At 39.8% G+C, this 18,199-nt stretch overlaps 1 protein-coding gene across 9 annotated transcripts in view; it reads left to right on the top strand.

Annotated features, from left to right (window-relative positions):
• ANKHD1 (ankyrin repeat and KH domain containing 1) overlaps nucleotides 1-18,199 on the top strand; it is a 162,395-nt gene that overhangs the window by 121,468 nt on the left and 22,728 nt on the right. For all 9 annotated transcript variants that reach the window (XM_090021008.1, XM_090021009.1, XM_090021011.1 and 6 more), the window contains 8 exons: nucleotides 8,165-8,310; nucleotides 8,453-8,564; nucleotides 10,748-10,893; nucleotides 12,452-12,594; nucleotides 14,646-14,859; nucleotides 15,800-15,975; nucleotides 16,296-16,458; nucleotides 17,572-17,667. In XM_090021008.1, coding sequence (XP_089877134.1) covers nucleotides 8,165-8,310; nucleotides 8,453-8,564; nucleotides 10,748-10,893; nucleotides 12,452-12,594; nucleotides 14,646-14,859; nucleotides 15,800-15,975; nucleotides 16,296-16,458; nucleotides 17,572-17,667 — 1,196 coding nt within the window. The remainder of the gene's footprint in view (nucleotides 1-8,164; nucleotides 8,311-8,452; nucleotides 8,565-10,747; nucleotides 10,894-12,451; nucleotides 12,595-14,645; nucleotides 14,860-15,799; nucleotides 15,976-16,295; nucleotides 16,459-17,571; nucleotides 17,668-18,199) is intronic.

Below are 18,199 nucleotides of genomic sequence, written 5' to 3' on the forward strand. Positions count from 1 at the left end.
TACCATTGTTCCACTTAAACACATTTTCTGAATTTCATAAAAGTAAGAGTTAAGCTTCCAAAAGATGAACAAGAGTGATTTTAAGCTTCTTGGTTTTGGTCAAGAATCCAGTTTGTCCATTGCTTTGAGTATTGATGTAGTACATTAGTGGCAGACTTCTCAAGAAGATTTATCTAAACTTCAGTTAGTTCTAGAAACTTCAGTTAGTCTTACCTCGGTCCTGGGGAAGCTCTTTGAGAAAATAATCCAGGAGCACATCTGCAAGGGACCAGCAGGAGAGATTATGCTTAGAGGCAATCAACATGGGTTCATTAGAGGCAGGTCCTGTCAGACCAACCTGGTTGCCTTCTACAACTAGGTCACAAAAGCCCTGAATGCAGGGGTCGCAGTGGACGTAGACTTTCTGGACTTCAGGAAGGCCTTGGACACTGTCTCTCACCCCATCATTAAAAATTAGGCGACTGTGGTGTTGACGCCTACAGTCAGATAGGTCACAAATTGGCTGGAGGGCCCAGAGAGTGGTGGTGGTCATTTTCAACCTAGAGGGACATGGGCAGTGGGGTTCCCTAGGGCTCGGGCCCCACTGTTCAATATCTTCATTGGCAACTTGGAGAAGGGGGTGAAAAGCGCCTTGTTCAAGTTCACAGATGACACTAAGATGTGGGGAGAAATGAGCATGCTAGAAAAGACATCCGTAAGAACTACTTCACAGTCAGGGCGGCTAGGATCTGGAACCAACTTCCAAGGGAAGTGGTGCTGGCTCCTGCCCTGGGGGTCTTTAAAAGGAGGCTTGATGCCTACCTGGATGGAATAATTTGAGCCCAGTTTTTTTTCTCCTGCCCAGGCAGGGGGGTCGGACTTGAAGGTCTACAAGGTCCCTTCCGACTCTACTTCTATGATTCTATGAGGGACAGGCTACAACTAGATCTGGACAGTTTACAGAGAATAAGATGGGTTTCAATACGGACAAGTGCAAGGTATTGCACATGGGGAGGAAAAACCAGCAGCGTACCTATAGGCTCTGTGCTGACCACGTCAGCACAGAGGCAGAAAAGGATCTTGGAGTCGCTATTGATTCCGAGATGAACATGGGCCGCCAATGCGGGGACGCAGTCAGGAGAGCTGACCACACCTTGCCATGCATCCATAGGTGCATCATGAGCAGGTCCAAGGAGGTGATCCTGCCCTTCTATGTGACATTGGTCAGGCTGCAGCTGGAGTACTGTGTCCAGTTCTGGGTGCCGCACTTCAGGAGGGATGTGGACAACATGGAGAGGGTCCAGAGGAGGGCCACTCGCATGATCAGGGGGCAGCAGGGTAGGCCCTATCAGGAGAGGCTATGGGACCTGAACCTGTTCAGCCTCCACAAAAGAAGGCTGAGAGGGAATCTGGTGGCCACCTACAAACTTGCCAAGGGGGGCCAGCAAGGCAGTGGGATAGTCCCTGTTCCCCTGAGCACTACTGGGAGTTGCAAGGAATAATGGTCATAAGCTGACTGAGAGTAGCCTCAGGCTAGACATCAAGAGGCGCTACTTCACAGCTAGGAAGGGCAGCTAGGAACTGGAACTTCTTAGGGAAGTGGTGCTCGCCCCTACCCTGGGAGTCTTTAAAAGGAGGCTAGACAATCACCTCACCGGGGTCATTTGACCCCAGCATCTTTTCCTGTCCGTGGCAGGGTGGTGGACTTGATGACGTGCTTAGGTCCCTTCCAGCCCTACCAGCTATGAAACTGAATGTTAAATGTGAACTACTTTATTTCTGCTGAATTTTAAGTCCTTCACCATAGCTGTTAATTTTTTCCCCAGCAACCTTATTTATATTAACTAGTCTGCTAGTTAGTGCATCAGCTGCAAAGAGAGTACAATGTTAACACATAGGGCAGCTGATGTTAGGGAGGAGGGATTGAGTTTTATAAAAGAAAGCTGGAGCTCTTGACTTTTTACCTTGTTTATCAAGTTACAGTAAAGCTGCCAGGCTATACCCATCTTCAATTATAATTAAGCAAAATTAGGGAAATTAAATTCAACTTTTAAATTGAACCGATTCATTCTAAAATAACGTTTTAGTTAAAGTGGAATTTTTAGTAGTGTCATACAAAACAAAATTGTGAATTCTTTTACTGCAGTTGTGCCATGTTAGGCTCAAGGCTTAATTGGTTTTGGTAAAGATGGATGGAATTGTTCTGGTTATTCACTGCGTTTAAAGGAAAGAAATGCCGTAAATTAATGCAGATTATTTTGAAATGTATGGTGGGTTTGACTGTCATCTTGCAGGCTCCACCATGTTAAATGACTCCACTACAAGTCAGGTTTGGTAGGCAAGACATTAGATATTGGGGTTTTATTGTAGTTCATATTGCACACACACAGGATAAGCTTTCTCATTTAGCCACTTTTATTTTAGAGGTCTGTTGCTGCTGAAGACCACAAACTTAACTTCCTTATTGATGATTATTATTAAGATTTGTTTCTATTCTCTTCAGTTTGTGCCGGTCAGCCTCCTTTTTCTATATTTTTTCATAAATTTTGCACTGTTTTTGTCTGTCTGGATTTCTCACCTCAGAAAATTTGGTTGGATGAACTGAAACTGAATTGATAAAATGTAAATTTTTCTGTTTGTTGTACAATCATTTTGCTAATATTTGGCTCTAAAATCCACATTTGGGAATGTTTCTCTATAACAGACATCTGTTGTGATGTCTTGTCATTGTTATTTCAAGATTACTTTTTAAGTTACTGCATTGTGAAATGTTGGATAACTCTTTGAACTAGTGTTGGTAAGCAGTATAATCTAAAGTGGAAAACAGAAGTTGTCTATACTAGCGTCCCATTTAGAATACTGTTTGATCGAAACAGAGCAGATATCTTATCATTGGTTAGAAAAGATGAAGTGTTAATCAGTAGAATAGAGTTTTAAGGTAGTATTTATTTATTTCAAGAAATGGTTTTATAAAAAGGAGTCATCAGTAGTCCCTAATCTGTGAGATGAAACGCATACCACCTGCAAGATACTCTAATCTGAGTGTGGTTATAGGGGATCAAAAAGTTCAAAACCATTTGACAGGTGGAGCAAAGTGAGGTTGCCAGCAGCATGTGACTTCCTCAGTGTCATTGCTTGTGGACCAGCAAAGGCTGGAGATCAGTGTATGATGCAATACTGAAATATTACAAATATACAACCATGGAAAAATCAAGGGAAATAAACCTAAATTGTTAATTGCATTAATTTTCTTAGCAGTCTTAGTATAGAGTGGACAGTAAACTTAAGTTATATTTATCAGTTTACAGATTAAACAACTGACATCTATCTTTAGCTGCAAACTAGAACTGCCATAACTCCTGCCAGTGTTCTTGAAAATTGCTATAACAACCTAATGTAAAATTATAGGGTCTCATGTAAGTTAGTTTCTGCTCTGTGATTCTCTGTTTTTTGTCTAATGTCAAACCTATTCATAATGTAATCTTTAAAAACCAATCCCAGAAAGAATAAAAATTATTTGCAAAGATTAACAAAAGTATGATTTAAAAAATTACAGGGCTTTACTTCATAAACTATAGAATAACTCTTAAAATCAACATAGGTAAGCTATGAAAACTTCATACTTATTCAGGCAGAAAGTTTATTAAATAAAACTGGTCTATACAGGTGCCTTCTAAAAGTTAATATATGGAAACATCTTAAAACCTATACTGTATTACTTAGTCCCTGAGTTGCATATGGCAAGACTACTGTATTGACTCAAATTCAAGACTAGGCTTTTTCTCCTTCCCCCTGGGTTCAGCCTTGGAGTTGGAGTCAGAGCTGCTGCCTGTGCCCCCTCACTATCATTTCTGTCCATCTTCCCTCCCCCTTTCCCGCTCCCTCCCAACAATTGAGGCTGTGGTGGCAGCAATTTCTGGCCTGCCTCCTGTGCTCAGCACAGGGCCAGAGCCTCAACAAAAGGTAAGTGGTGGGGGCAGGAGTGAAGGGGTGGGGCAGGTATAGGGTGAGGAAGCAAGTGGTGGGCAACAAGGTACATGCATTTGGCAAACAGCAGCAGGGAGGCATACAGTGGAGAAACAGGTGCCAGAGGATATAAGAACGGGGGGGACAGACAGGAAGCACGGGGCCAGGTCTGGTGGGCAGGGGCAGAGCAAACCGCTTGCCCTGCAGTGGCAGGGGATGAATTTAAGACAAGCCTCTAATAATTAGATTCTATACTTGGAAAATTATAACAGATTTATAAATTTCCCATGTGTAGAATCTAATTTTGGGTATTCATCTTAAATTCACAATCATTTTGGGTATGGGTGAATATGTTATTTGAGGGGGGAAGGGCATATGAAGTTAAATGCATGGGGTTTTTTAAAATAAATTCTTTAATAATTCTTGCAGTTAAACTTTTGGCTTAATCACACCAAGAAAAATATTTTTTGTATTTTAAAAGTAAAGCAAAAACTTGGCCTTCATGTCATTAGCATTTTGTCTGACTTACAAAATTATGGATGTCATGGATGAAACATAATATATTTCAGTTAAATCCTGCAGAATTCTTTAGAGACCTAGTTGAAGGTGTCTGCTAAATTATATAGTAATAACTGATTTTCAGGTCCTCCACCAAATGCTGATATTTGTCATACCAGTTCATGAAGCATATCAGTATAGGGGTCTTTCCAATTTAAATTTTCCTGCTTTATTCTTCATTGAACACACAAGATCCTAGGACTGTTTTTTATGTTCATACGCATCTGTCCCAGCATCCTTTAGCGAAGTTTCCCTTTCCTCATTATATAATTTTCTTTTCTTCCTTTGCTCTTGCATTTCTAGATAGTGCTATTTTGATACTGTGCAGATGGTGAACTGTATCAGAATCCTTCAAGAGTATGCCAAAAATAGAGAATTATGCAGGCTTCTGAGGTTAAAAACCAGCTTAGAAGTTATCCAGGAAAGTAAGACCATTTCTTCTGTTTATGAAATCTCTCCAGGAAGGGTTGTTCCCACATGAGGAATCTTTTCCTCTTGTTCTTGTTTCACAAACTAGCAGTGACGTTTCCAGTTACAATAGCCACTGAATCTGTCCTGCCCCACATGAGCATCTGTTTTGTAGCTTTCCATTGGACCTTTTCTCTTTAATAGCATTTTTTTTGTCTTGGTACTATGGTTTGATTCATGCAGGCCGTCTTAATTTTTGTGCTACTGTGCTGCACCATCAAAATATATTTTTAGTACTATTGCTGAAGGCAGCCAAAATGTGGGATGGCTATAATTCTACATGTTCATACTGTTGCTACTAGAAATCTGCAGTTCAAATTATACTGCAATAGGATTTAGTCATTTGCAAATTGCCCCAACATCTCAAATTGCTAAGTAGTCTGGCAAGGATACATTGGGCATGTGGTGTTTTCAAGTATAATGATTTCTTTGCTTTTAAAAAGGAAATGGCAAGGTCACTCTCCCATTCTTCTACAGCACCCTCTCGTAATCAAGGTTTCAGTGTTGCTATGCTTCCTGAGTTTCCGTGTTCCACAAATGAGACTGATAGATGACCTGCGTTGCTGTTGTAATTTTTATAATGCCGAATCATAAACTTTGGGTGAAATATAGTGGTACCACCTTAGTTAAATTTGGTCCCATATAAATATTTTGTCAAGATAAAAGGAAAAGTTACTTGTCATAAGGGGTTCTTTGGGGATCTTTCAATAAAATAATAAAAGCAAATCCTAACCAACCTACACATTGATATTAATAGATGTTTTGATTTGATACTTCACTGAACTAAATTGGCTTCCAGATAATGTTAGAAACCTTTACGAGATATTTCTGAGCATTTAGTCAACATTAACGTTTTCATTGGTCTAATTTCAGGCTTAATAACCAACACAGAGAATCACAGGTTAGGAATCTAAAATTTGCCAATAAGGTAACTTTTGAAAGCAGTTAAAGATTATTGACTTCCCTATCAGTCATCAGATATTGCAGCAAGCTGGTGGTTGGATTTAACTTGAACCACTATGCAATATCCATTACTGTATAAAGTTGAACAAGCAATGCCCTGTGAATGGATTTAGGCCTTGTTATGTGTTTTTAAAGTTTTGATTTCTTCAACATTAAGAGGAAATGTATTTTAATAGGGAATCTTAAAGACATTAACTATCTGAGGTAGTATCCCTTTGTGTGCTACCTTTTTTCTTCCTTTCCAAAAAAATTAAATATGTAATGGTTGTAGGATGTGAAATCATTGTGCTAATACATATCTTACGGAGGGTCTATCTTGTTTTAGAGGGAATTAGTCCTTAACTGCGTAATTTTCTTTTTACTTTGGACAGAGTAATCTTTGGAAATCCACTTACTACGTAGCACTTAATAGTGCTTCGTATATGTTAACTGTATTACATTGCCTAATTAATCAAAGCGTGCTGCTAAGGTAGGTATGTGTTAATCCATATTAAGTGAATGAAGTGTAAGAACTTTTTTACATTTGCAGACTTTTATAATACAAACCTGATTTGTTCATGATGTACTTGGCATTTGAAGTGAACTCCATTTGAGTCCAAGTGTAAGACATCATCACTGTTATGCTGTAATTCAAATTTAACGCTCAACTTTGTGTAGTGACTAGAGTGAACATCTGACACTACACTGAGTGTTTTTGGAACTGTATGTGAAATCTTCCACCTCAGAGGATTTTTTTCCCCCAAATTTCATCAGCTCTAAGAAATACATTCTGATTCTTTTTAAAATCCATTCAGTTTTTTAATATATCATTGATATTCCATGTTAACAAAAACAAACATCAAATATACTGAGATTTAGAGAAGGGTGTATATCATATTTCTTGGTCTTCCCAGTTACAGTGATATTTATCCTTGATGATAAGCTGTTGTCTTTTAGCTAGTGTATTTGCACTTCCTATTAGTAAATAATGGTTTGTCAAAACATTTTAAATGTTTATATTTTGGAAAAAATCTGCTCATGACCTCTCTTTTCTTTTCATCATCCTTTTTCTATTAAGAATATTTGCGTGAAAACAGATAACGCTGCTTTCTTTCCACCTGAGCTCATCAGACACTTGTGTCATCACAATTCCATATGGCAAAAACACTGTAAAACACTACCCATTTTGTGTCAGTTGTGCATTTTGTTCAGATTTTCTTAGAACAAATTGGCTTACAGGATCTCCTATTTCTACAAAAGTCATTTTGTGTCCAAATGTGATTTTCATATTTGTGGTTTTTATAATAGCATACAGGCATTGAAACAAATCAGTGAGAAATAAGGAATATTTCTGTTCATCTGATTTCCTATTGGAGCCTTTCTAATTCATTTGGTTTTTCCTCAAAAATAGTAACGATCCATAGTGCTGTTGAGGTTATGCTGAGGTCCTGAACTTAAAATATGCTAAGAATGTGCTTTTCTTTGGCCTTTCTGTTTGTTCCTAGTCTTTTGTTTGAACTCTATGACTCTGGACTTTATTTTTGGGTTACTATCCCTAATGCACTTCAGATTTGTTTTTTAAACTAACAGGTTTCTTACACAGTTGAAGTGTAGATTTAATTTCACAATGGGATTTTTCCATTCTTTCGCAAAAGGTTGATTCAAAATGATAGAAGTGTTTAGGGGAAATAAACAAGAACTTTTTCTGCTTTCTTACTTTCCTAGACCGCTACATCCTTACTGATATCCTCTATTCTTCTGAATTTGTTTTTGGCACTGAAACAAAATTAAAGCGATCTGGAACTCACATTTTAACTCTTTCTTTATTTGCCTTACTTGACAACTTTGTACGGATGTTCACAACCCTTTAGATGAAGTACTTCTGAGTTCCTGACTTGTTCCTTATCTTCCAACTCTTAGATTGTGCTTTTAGTTCTAAGTGCTTTCAGTGTCTGCCCAGAGTGAACGTGTACATTGAACTGTAACAGCTGAGGTTACAGTATTAAAAAAGTAACTTATATTAATGGTTATTTGCAACTAACCTTGTAAAACCACCTTTCTGATCGAAATGCAGTGCAGCATACTTGCTTTTTTATTTGCAGAAAAGTTTCTATAAATTGTTATTTTCAGGGGCCCCTTCAAGCTGATACAGTGCTTTTAGGAAATGCATTGTAAGACTCTGTACCTCTTTGTTTAATTTGAAATGAACAATTCCTAAGAGCAGTATAACAATATTAATGTTGTTTTTCAGCTGTGAATAGCAGAGTGCCCACTGGCTCCACTAGTTCCACACACACCACGGAATCTCCTACACCGGAGCCCTGTTCGCAGACGCCAAGCAATGTGGCTTCTCAGTCTGTACTCCCTATGTATCCTTCAGTTGACATTGATGCACATGTGAGTAATTTAATTTGACTACAGATTCATCTGCTTTAGTGATTTGTTTTGAAATTTTGAAGTCCAGTAGCCATATGTTTAGAACTGAGAATTCACTGTCAGAAAACACTTAATGTACACTTTTTTGCTTCTTACCATTCAGACTGAGAGTAATCATGATACTGCACTGACCCTTGCATGTGCAGGTGGTCATGAAGAACTTGTATCTGTATTGATAGCACGAGGCGCCAATATCGAACACCGAGACAAGAAGGGTAAGCTTTACAAATAATTGTTTGAGTTGGGTGTATATTTCATTTCTTACATCTCCACTTTTGAGTTACTCCATGTATACCACTAGCCTCACCCTTGTCTTTGTTTCCCCATATCCCTTAGGACTTTAGGAGTAGGCATGACTGCACAAACAAGTTTTTGGAAAGTAAAAGAAATGTATTTCTTTGCCATACATTAGGCGTTCCATGTTAACTGTCTGTGTGTGCTGTTACCCTGCAGGAAATGAATGCTAACTCATAGTTTAGCCCTCACAGTTGCCACTGATTAGCTTTCATCTATTATAGAGTAACAGTATGTGCTTAGGCAGTTACCATGTAGCAGTGGACAAGCAGTAAATCCCCACACTCATTCACTTCAGCCTTATCTCACTTTTAGTCCCTACAGTATAGAAACATACCAAATTCCATAGCCCTGCTCCAAAAAGATTAGGAACCTAATCTTATGAACACTTCATATTAGAAGCTGCATTAGGAATGTCTTGACCTTAAATATAATCAGGGCCTTTGTTCAGGAAACATGATTACATTCGCCTGACTGCGTAATCATTTAAACAGTAGTAATTGATCAATCAGTGCTGGTGCCCTGCTATAGTAATCTGAAAAGCAGCAATATAGCAAGCACTCATCCCCTCATATCTACCTAGAGCACATGTAATTTATCTTATTTAAGATAATTAGCTGTGCAGGTTTGCAGGTGCATTTCCTAAAAAGAAAAACAACTTTTAAAAGTGTCAGTGCCTGTAGTTCATTCCTAAGTTTTCTGCTGAGAGTGGTGCTTAAGTTGAATGCTGTAGGCAGACTTAATATTTCAGGTTCAGTGACCACAGATTGTCTCCTTGTACCATCCAGCTCCTATGACAGAGGGCTTCTTACAGACTTCTTTGGGCTTGCTGCACATGTGCATTTCAATCTCCTTTGTGAGTGTTCAGGAATTCCCTTTCTGGAAAGGCAGGTCTCCTTCAGTAATGTTTCCCATACAGGTTTCCCTCCATTTGTGCTGTATATGCGTTCCTGGAAAACAGTGCATAAGTCGAAATCGCATAAAGGGAACCCACTTTGCAGTGTAACAAATAGGGATGCATTCCAAGACTTCGACTGTACTGACCCCAGACCCATTTCTACCACTTTTACAAGACAATTCTGGTGCTCACCAACAGCCCACTGTCATAATGGGGATGGCAACTACAGAAATGTGTTGCAGGCATCGAGCGTTGAGCACAGATCCACACAAGAGACTATGTTTTGGTGTACATCACTCCCACAATGCACCATATAAAGCAGCTGACTGCAGGCTTCCACCCCACCCAACGCATAAGAGTGAATTTACCTCGCGTATAATAAATTTTTGTTATAAAAAGGGTCAGCACATAAGAGTGAATTTGTGCATATGGAACCCGCATAAAGCGAGGGAAACCTGTATTGATTCTGCAAAGGAACATTGAGTCTCATGGCCTGCCTGAGATAGATGTCAAGGAACTGAAATCAGTTGAACACCGTGGAGCCATAAGATGACCCCCCAGATGTTCAAAAAAGTGACTTTGTGGAGTTTTGGGTTTTGGGGTCTACATCTTGAACTTCTTGCTCCAATGACCCCAAATTTTGGTTGATTTCACTACCCAGCTTCCTGAACAGGTACAGGATATTTCAGAACAGCCTTAGCAAGCATGTGGATGTTAGAGTACTTAAGGCCGTGCTATATTTACCTGCCTCTCTCTGCAGAAGCTCTGTATCAGACAGCAGCTACCACTGTCGTACTACCTGAGTGTATGCACATCCATGCACTTCAGGCAGTTCACTGGTAGCTAGCTGAAGGTGTGAGTGTCTACATGTGCGTTGCACCACTTTTCATTCAGCAGGAGTGGTGGAGCTGCTGGAGAAAAGAGGGTTCTGCTGCAAAGGAGCTTTGAGGGTGGTTGCACTCAAGTTTTGCTGTGGTTTAGACTTAGCCTAAGTCACCTTTTAAGCAGAAAGTACTTAAGCTTACCTGTACCACAATGGGTACTCCATTATAATACAGTTTAAAATATTCTGGGTGGCATCTAAGGATGATTATTCTTGTATTTGACTCGGGTATTTATGACTGATTACCCATTCGGGCATACTTTCATACCTACCAGTAATCTGTTACGTTTGTCAGTTTTCTCACATGATCCTTGTTGAATTAGGTTTTACACCATTAATTCTGGCTGCAACTGCTGGACATGTTGGCGTAGTGGAAATCCTCCTAGACAAAGGTGGGGATATAGAGGCACAGTCTGAGCGCACAAAAGACACACCACTTTCACTGGCATGCTCTGGTGGACGCCAAGAGGTACATCTTTCTCTCTCTCTCTCTTTTTTACTGCGTTTGAGTTGTTGTATGTGAATGACTTCATTCTTCTCTTATTTTACCTTGAAGTGAAACATTTAATTTTTTTTCCACAAGGTTTTTAAACTTAGTGATTCAGTACCTGACTTTCGCCTCCTACTTCTTGAAAAAAGAGAGAGGAGGAAGATCAGTACGTATATGGAAAAAGTTTATTGCACAGTGTTTCACGTTTTTGGAAAGAAATAAGTATAATGATCCATGAGGGAAGAAAAAGACTTGCAAAGGGAGTGGGTAGGTTTGCACAAGTTTGTGATTAGGACTCGTACAGCATTAAGGAAAAAATGGAAGAATCTATTGGCAACCAAAAAAAAAAAGGTATAAACAATCCCAGAATGTCTGTTGCCAGTTAGTTGTGCCTTTGCTTTTGTCTTAGCTTCTATAGCACACAGGAAGTAAACAATACTTTTGATGCATTAAGATTCTGTGCCAAATGCAAAGCCTGTGGATTTTAGGAGGTTGAGTGTTTGTTTTGGGTCCTCTCCCCACTCTTAATTATTCAATCTCAGGATTTTCTCCCATGTACTTTGGGATTTTGGATCTTGCAGAGTAAATCCAAAATTTGTAAGTGTCATGGAAAATGATTTTTTTTCTTTTTTATAGTACACTAGGCATTTCTTTTTTATAGTACACTAGGCATTTAAAGAAGTAAAAAACGGGTGTTACAGGTCTCACTTTAACAGGTAAAAACTTCAGTATGTGAACAAAAGGCAAAATAGGAAAAGAAATGGAGAAAAGATTATACAATGACTTAAAGCAATACCTGTTAAATTTCCTTAATTTTGCGTTTTTCTTTCGTTTTTCACCCTCTTCCTCCATTTTCCTAATATTAACAGCTCAGTTTATAACGTTTTTGGCTACCTTTTAGATGAGGTATTTCCAGAATTTGCTTGTTTTCCTTATTAGTTGCACAGATTTTCCATCAGTAGATGAGACCTGACACAGTTAATATTTTTCTAAATTTTCTTCCTCCAGGAGAAAGCTCCTTCTCTGTTCTTCAACAAGAAGCTGGAGAGATGCCCTGCCTTCGCCTTTTCTCTTGCGTCTCTGTTCCCTCAGTCATTTTTGGCAATGTTGAACTCTTGTTGAACAGATGTATATAACTGACAGCCAGATTTGGCGTTAATGTTTAATTCAAGTTGTAGGAAATCCCTTGGGGGAAACCCTTGAACTCCTGTGTCAGACTTCTCAGGATTTGGATATATACCCTAAAGCGCAGACCTCCGTTCATAGGAAGAAACTCCACTAGTCTTGCGTTTTTGGTTAGACAGGATCATCCTTTTGAAAGAGAAGTGCTTCACTGCCTCAGTCCATGCAGACTGTTTTATGAATACTATCAGCTGCTGGATCTATACAGTGTCTAAGTTAAAGAATCTAAATGAGCATCTCGAGATTACTGAAAATATGCATAAAGGTTTTTTTAAAGTGTGTTAAATTCTTCCACACCCTGGATAATGGCATCCCATGGCATACCTCTTACATCCTTTTTACTATACTTCTACAGGTGGTTGACTTGTTGTTGGCTCGGGGAGCAAATAAAGAGCATAGGAATGTTTCTGATTATACACCGTTAAGTCTCGCTGCATCTGGAGGATATGTCAACATCATTAAGATTCTGCTTAATGCTGGAGCAGAAATTAATTCAAGGTAAGATACTTCCACATCAGAGAAACTGCTATGTGAGACAGATGTTTCAGTGTTGGTTCTCATAGATTCATAAATGTAGGGTCGGAAGGGACCTAAGTAGATCATCAAGTCTGACCCCCTGCCCCAGGCAGGAGGGAATACTGGGCTTAAATGACCCCAGCTAAGTAATTATCAAGCCTCCTTATGGAGACCCCCAAGGTAGGAGCCAGCACCACTTCCCTTAGAAGTTGGTTCCAGATCCTAGCCACCCTGACAGTGAAGTAGTGCTTTCTCATGTCCAGCCTGAGCTTACTCTGGAACAACTTTATGACCATTATTTCTTGTTACTGTGGGAGGTGCTTGGAGGAACAGGGTCTCTCCCACTCCCTGCTGATCCCTCCTGGTTCGTTTGTTTGTTTGTTTGTTTGTTTGTTTGTTTGTTTGTTTGTTTGTTTGTTTGTTTGTTTGTTTGTTTGTTTGTTTGTTTGTTTGTTTGTTTGTTTGTTTGTTTGTTTGTTTGTTTGTTTGTTTGTTTGTTTGTTTTAGACAGCCACCAGGTCCCCTCTCAGCCTTCTCTTGTGGGGGCTGAACAGGTTCAGGTCCCATAGTCTCTCCTCGTAGGGTCTGTCCTGCTGTCCCCGGATCATGTGCGTGGCCCTGCTCTGGACCCTCTCAATGCTGGCCGCATCCCTCCTAAAGTGTGGTGCCCAGAACTGGATACAGCACTCTAGCTGTGGCCTGACCAGCATCTCATAGAGGGGGAGGATCACCTCCTTGGCCCTGCTTGTGATGCATCTGTGGATGCATGACAAGGTGCAGTTAGCTTTACTGACAGCGTTCTCACATTGGTGGCCCATGTTCATTTTGGAATCAGTAATGACTCCAAGATCCCTTTCTGTTACTGTGCTTACGAGAAGGGAGTTCCCCAGCCTATATGTATGCTGGTGGTTCTTACTTCCCAGCTGCAGTACCCTGCACTTTTCAGTATTGAATCCCATCCTATTCTCATTCGCCCACCCCTGTAACCTGTTCAAGTCCAGTTGTATCTTGTCCCTGCCTTCTAGCATGCCCACCTTGTCCCAAATCTTGGTGTCATCAGCAAATTTGAACAGGGTGCTTTTCACCCCCTCATCCAAATCGCTAATAAAGAAATTGAACAGTACAAGCCCAAGGACTGAGCCCTGGGGGACTCTATTGCCCACATTCCTCCAGGCTGAATATGACCTGTCCACTACACTCAGTGGGTGTGGCCCTTCAGCCAATTTGCAGTCCATCTGACTGTAGGCATCAGTGCCACAGTTGCCTGTCTTTTTAATGAGAATAGGGTGAACAGAGAGAGGTAGTTTGCCTGACTTGAGATTAAGATGGCAGAAGGTAGGCGAGGCTTTCACTTTTTCATAGACTAACAAAATCCAAGAGAGATTGCATCTGCTTTCTTGAGCCTGGGCTCAGTTCATCAGATGCTGTGAAGGGACATGCACAGAGCAGTTATAACATGGAGAGAATGATTTGAATCCAAGACAGAAAGGACAGAGGAAGGAGAGGTGGACAGTGAGGGGTGGTCACAAAAGCTGATCCAGATAATAGGATAAGAATCTGGTGTCTCTGTTTAGACCATACTTTACACAACCTAGTGTGTAGATGATTTCTTGTTCATCAATTTCCCATTCAAGTTAGTTTATAAAGTTTTGCTGTATAAGATATTTTAAGATCAGTGATGGAATGTCCAGGGAGGACACAGTGCTCTGCCACAGGGTTGTCTCTCTTTCTGGAACTGTCAGATTGGCATTCATTCATTCATACATGTAGGGAAATTGCAGAATAATAAATATTTCAGAAAACCTTAGTCTAAGAAACTTTTTTTTCTTGAATTTTAAAATGCTGATATTTGCTGTGCGTAGTTATTCTCTTAGTTCTCAATCAGTGTTGAACTAGTACTTCAGGCCAGAAAATCTAGAAAATGTCACACACACATTATTCATCTTAAATGAAAATGTACTTGAATGTCCCAGAGTATTCACTGAATTCTGGAAAATATATATTTGTGGGTGTTTTATTCTTTTTCTCTTTAGGACTGGGAGTAAGTTAGGTATTTCTCCTCTGATGTTGGCTGCTATGAATGGCCATGTACCTGCAGTGAAACTGCTGCTTGATATGGGTTCTGATATTAATGCCCAAATTGAGACTAATCGGAATACAGCTCTCACCCTGGCCTGCTTCCAGGGCCGAGCAGAGGTGGTCAGTCTTCTCTTGGACAGGAAAGCCAATGTTGAACATAGGGCTAAGGTAAGAACATGAATTAACTTTCCCATCAAGTTGACTTGGGACAAGTGGACTTTAAGATTTGTCAGGTTCTCTTAATCTTTTAACCCCCTTGGTTATATCCACTTCACTGACCCCAAAGCAAACCACCATTCTTGTCCAAATCAAAATGTTTCACAGAAAATGTTTATGGAAAAGTCAGAAATATTGTTTAAAAACTGTGAAATAAATAGTGTGTAGGATGAATTGCATGATTTCTTATCAAATGGGTGACTTTTTAATAAACAGCTAGCCATTCCTTCTGCATGAAAAGTAAATAGGTCCCAACAGCCCAGGAACACTGTGTGCCCTCAAAGGCTGGGAGGGCATGGCAAGCTCCTGCAGGCATTGGCAGCACTTTTGGCAGTGGGAGTATGGTGGTGGTGAGTGATGAGCTCCCACAGGCGGTCATGGCGCTGGCTGGGGGCAGGGGGGCAAGTAGCGAACACCTGCAGATGCTTCTGGCCATGTTGGCAGTGCTTTTTGCAGGGTGGGCACCGCCAATCTCAAGGTGCTCATGCACTCGTGTGCACCCTTACACATTGCTAATGCCAACAGCTTTCACTCTTAAAGTATAATTCTCAAGTGGCATTTTGAGCATAACACAGAGATATAGCTAGCTACTTCATACACAGCAAAAATGTTTTAGCTGAAATCTGCCTCTCTTGAGAATAAATCTGTGGTATTAATATAGAACCTACAGTTTAAATACTGCATCTGCTGACATTTGTTATCTATTTGTCTAGGTCACTGTAATGTATAAGTAAAATTTTAAAAACTGCTTGCCTGAAGTTAGACTCATTGCTCCAGTGTAGACATAAATAAAAGGCCTGATTTTTTTTTCCAAGGGCTAAAATGCTTAAGGATGCATCCAGACTGCATTTTGCATAAATTGCATATTTCACAAATATTTTTTTTCTCTCAGACTGGTCTCACCCCTCTCATGGAAGCTGCTTCTGGAGGGTATGCAGAGGTTGGAAGAGTTCTCCTTGATAAAGGAGCAGATGTCAATGCTCCACCAGTGCCTTCCTCAAGAGATACGGCTTTAACAATTGCAGCAGACAAAGGCCACTACAAGTTCTGTGAGCTCCTCATTAATCGGTAAATTACTTCCTATGTCATCTGTAGCTGCATAGTCTGTAATAAATGAGAACTAGAACTTAAATATTCTGTTAATTACCCAACTTGGAGTTAAAGGCTAATGTAGATGCAGGTTCACCCCCAGTCATATTTTACTACATAGATTTATCTTGTTTTAATTTACATCGTTACTTAAATAGAAAGGGATTTTGTGATGTTTTGTTTGTCAGTGATGGAAGTTGTAACTTCAAATGCAGTTTGAAATTTCATGTTTTTTAGTAACCTTTCCAATCTCCCAGGCATCAGAGATCCTATTTAACTTAGTGATGTATCTCTTTCAGGGGAGCACATATTGATGTTCGCAACAAGAAAGGAAATACACCGTTGTGGTTAGCAGCTAATGGTGGCCACTTTGATGTGGTGCAGTTGCTTGTGCAGGCAGGAGCTGATGTCGATGCAGCAGATAATCGAAAAATAACACCCCTTATGTCAGCCTTTCGCAAGGTAAGTTGATAGTATTTTTCCAAATGGAATCATTTCTCAAGTAGCTTTAAATCTAAATGGTGATCTTAAAAGTGACAGGTACATAATAATTTAGTGTTTTGAGAAAATGAGTGCTTTTAAGGTAAGTTTTTAAGTTCTTATCTCTCGAAAGAGCTTAAAATTGCTGATGTATGAACTGCTTCAACGTTATGTAGTCATCAGTGCACTGTTGTCCAGCAACTTCTGAAAGTAGTGCCGCAATCCTTCTGAAATCCAGGGGCTTGCACTTTTTCCCCTAGAAGCCACCTTGTTGTTAGAACTCTGGTTTCTTACTACATATCAAGAAAGTAAAAGCAGAAGCTTAGTGAAGGAATTTCTAAACCACAGATGCTTCTAACACCAGCATGTTGGAAAGCTACAGATTTGAAACGAACGACTATCTTGAACCTTTTCACATCTGATTTTTTTTTTTTTTTTTTTTTTTTTCTGTGGGTGCTGGGTGTGAGGAGGCAGGGCTGCCTAATCCTGTTAGCTGTGTTGTCTTGCCTGTAGAGACATTCAATCCCTCCCCTCAAAATGGCCCTCACAGTGCAACCACCATGTTAAAATCATCCACTATAAGCCATTGGAGTTCCAGTGCCCAGCCTCCTTCTGTCCTTGGTTGTCTTAGTCCAGTGGCTTTTATCCTTTTCAGACTTGAAGCACCTGTGCATAACTTTGAAATAGTTCTTTATGAATTGAGCAGCACCCTAATTTATTAATGATAGTGCTTGCTTCCTTGTAAAGGGGCCAGAAAGTGGGGGCAGGGCAGTGGCCAGGCTGAAACTAGCCTGAGCTATCATACTTTGTCACCCTTCAAAAGATCTTGGGGCACCCTAGGGTACTCTGTCACCCTAGTTAAGAATTACTGTTTTAGTCCATGAATTCACTGCAGCAGGGGCTATATTTGTTTCTATCTTGTACAACAGGATCATTGTCAGTGCTGTATAAATTCTGATGATAACTATCCTTTATGTAGGTGGATTTTTTTTAATGTCTCTAATTCTGCTGTTGTTTTAACAGCACTCGCTGTTACAATTGCCAGCATGTGCTGTTCATAGCCAGAGGAGACTGCAATTTTATTTAATTTTCTAGGGTCATGTGAAAGTAGTTCAGTTCCTGGTGAAAGAAGTTAACCAATTCCCTTCAGATATTGAGTGTATGCGATACATAGCTACCATAACTGACAAGGTAAGTTTAAATGTGAAAGCAGACCGACTGCATTATGTCTTTTAAAAATATGCAGATAAAAGTGCCAGAGTCTTAGCAAACATGTGAAATAGAAACATCATGCTTGAATGTTAGATGTGCATTGTTCTGTTTAGAAAATTGTTGCTCTTATGGCAGATCTTGGGCCTCTCCATGATTATTAGATAACTGAGTGTTTTCAATTTCTGCTGCAACTTTGTTGTCTTGCTGTTTGAATGTGATTTTTCAACCTTAGCTCAGTTAACAGCTGTCTTCTGGATATGTGCGAAATGCAGTCCTGGGCCCTTCAAAGATATTAGGCTTAAAAAAAAAGTTTAAGCAATCTTAAAATAAAAACACAAATACAATAAAGCAGTTTGGTTGGTTGGTTGGTTAGTTGTTGTTAATAACGCTTGTATGACAAATTGGTCTTCCGATCATGGATTGTTCTCTTTTTTGACTCGAGATTGCTTAGAAAAATGAAAAGCTTTTAAAAATCAGGTTACAGCCTATGATTCTGCCTCTCACAGAAGGC

Source organism: Crocodylus siamensis, chromosome 10 (genome assembly GCF_052110815.1).
Source record: "Crocodylus siamensis isolate JL-2025a chromosome 10, ASM5211081v1, whole genome shotgun sequence".
Lineage (NCBI taxonomy): Eukaryota > Metazoa > Chordata > Crocodylia > Crocodylidae > Crocodylus > Crocodylus siamensis.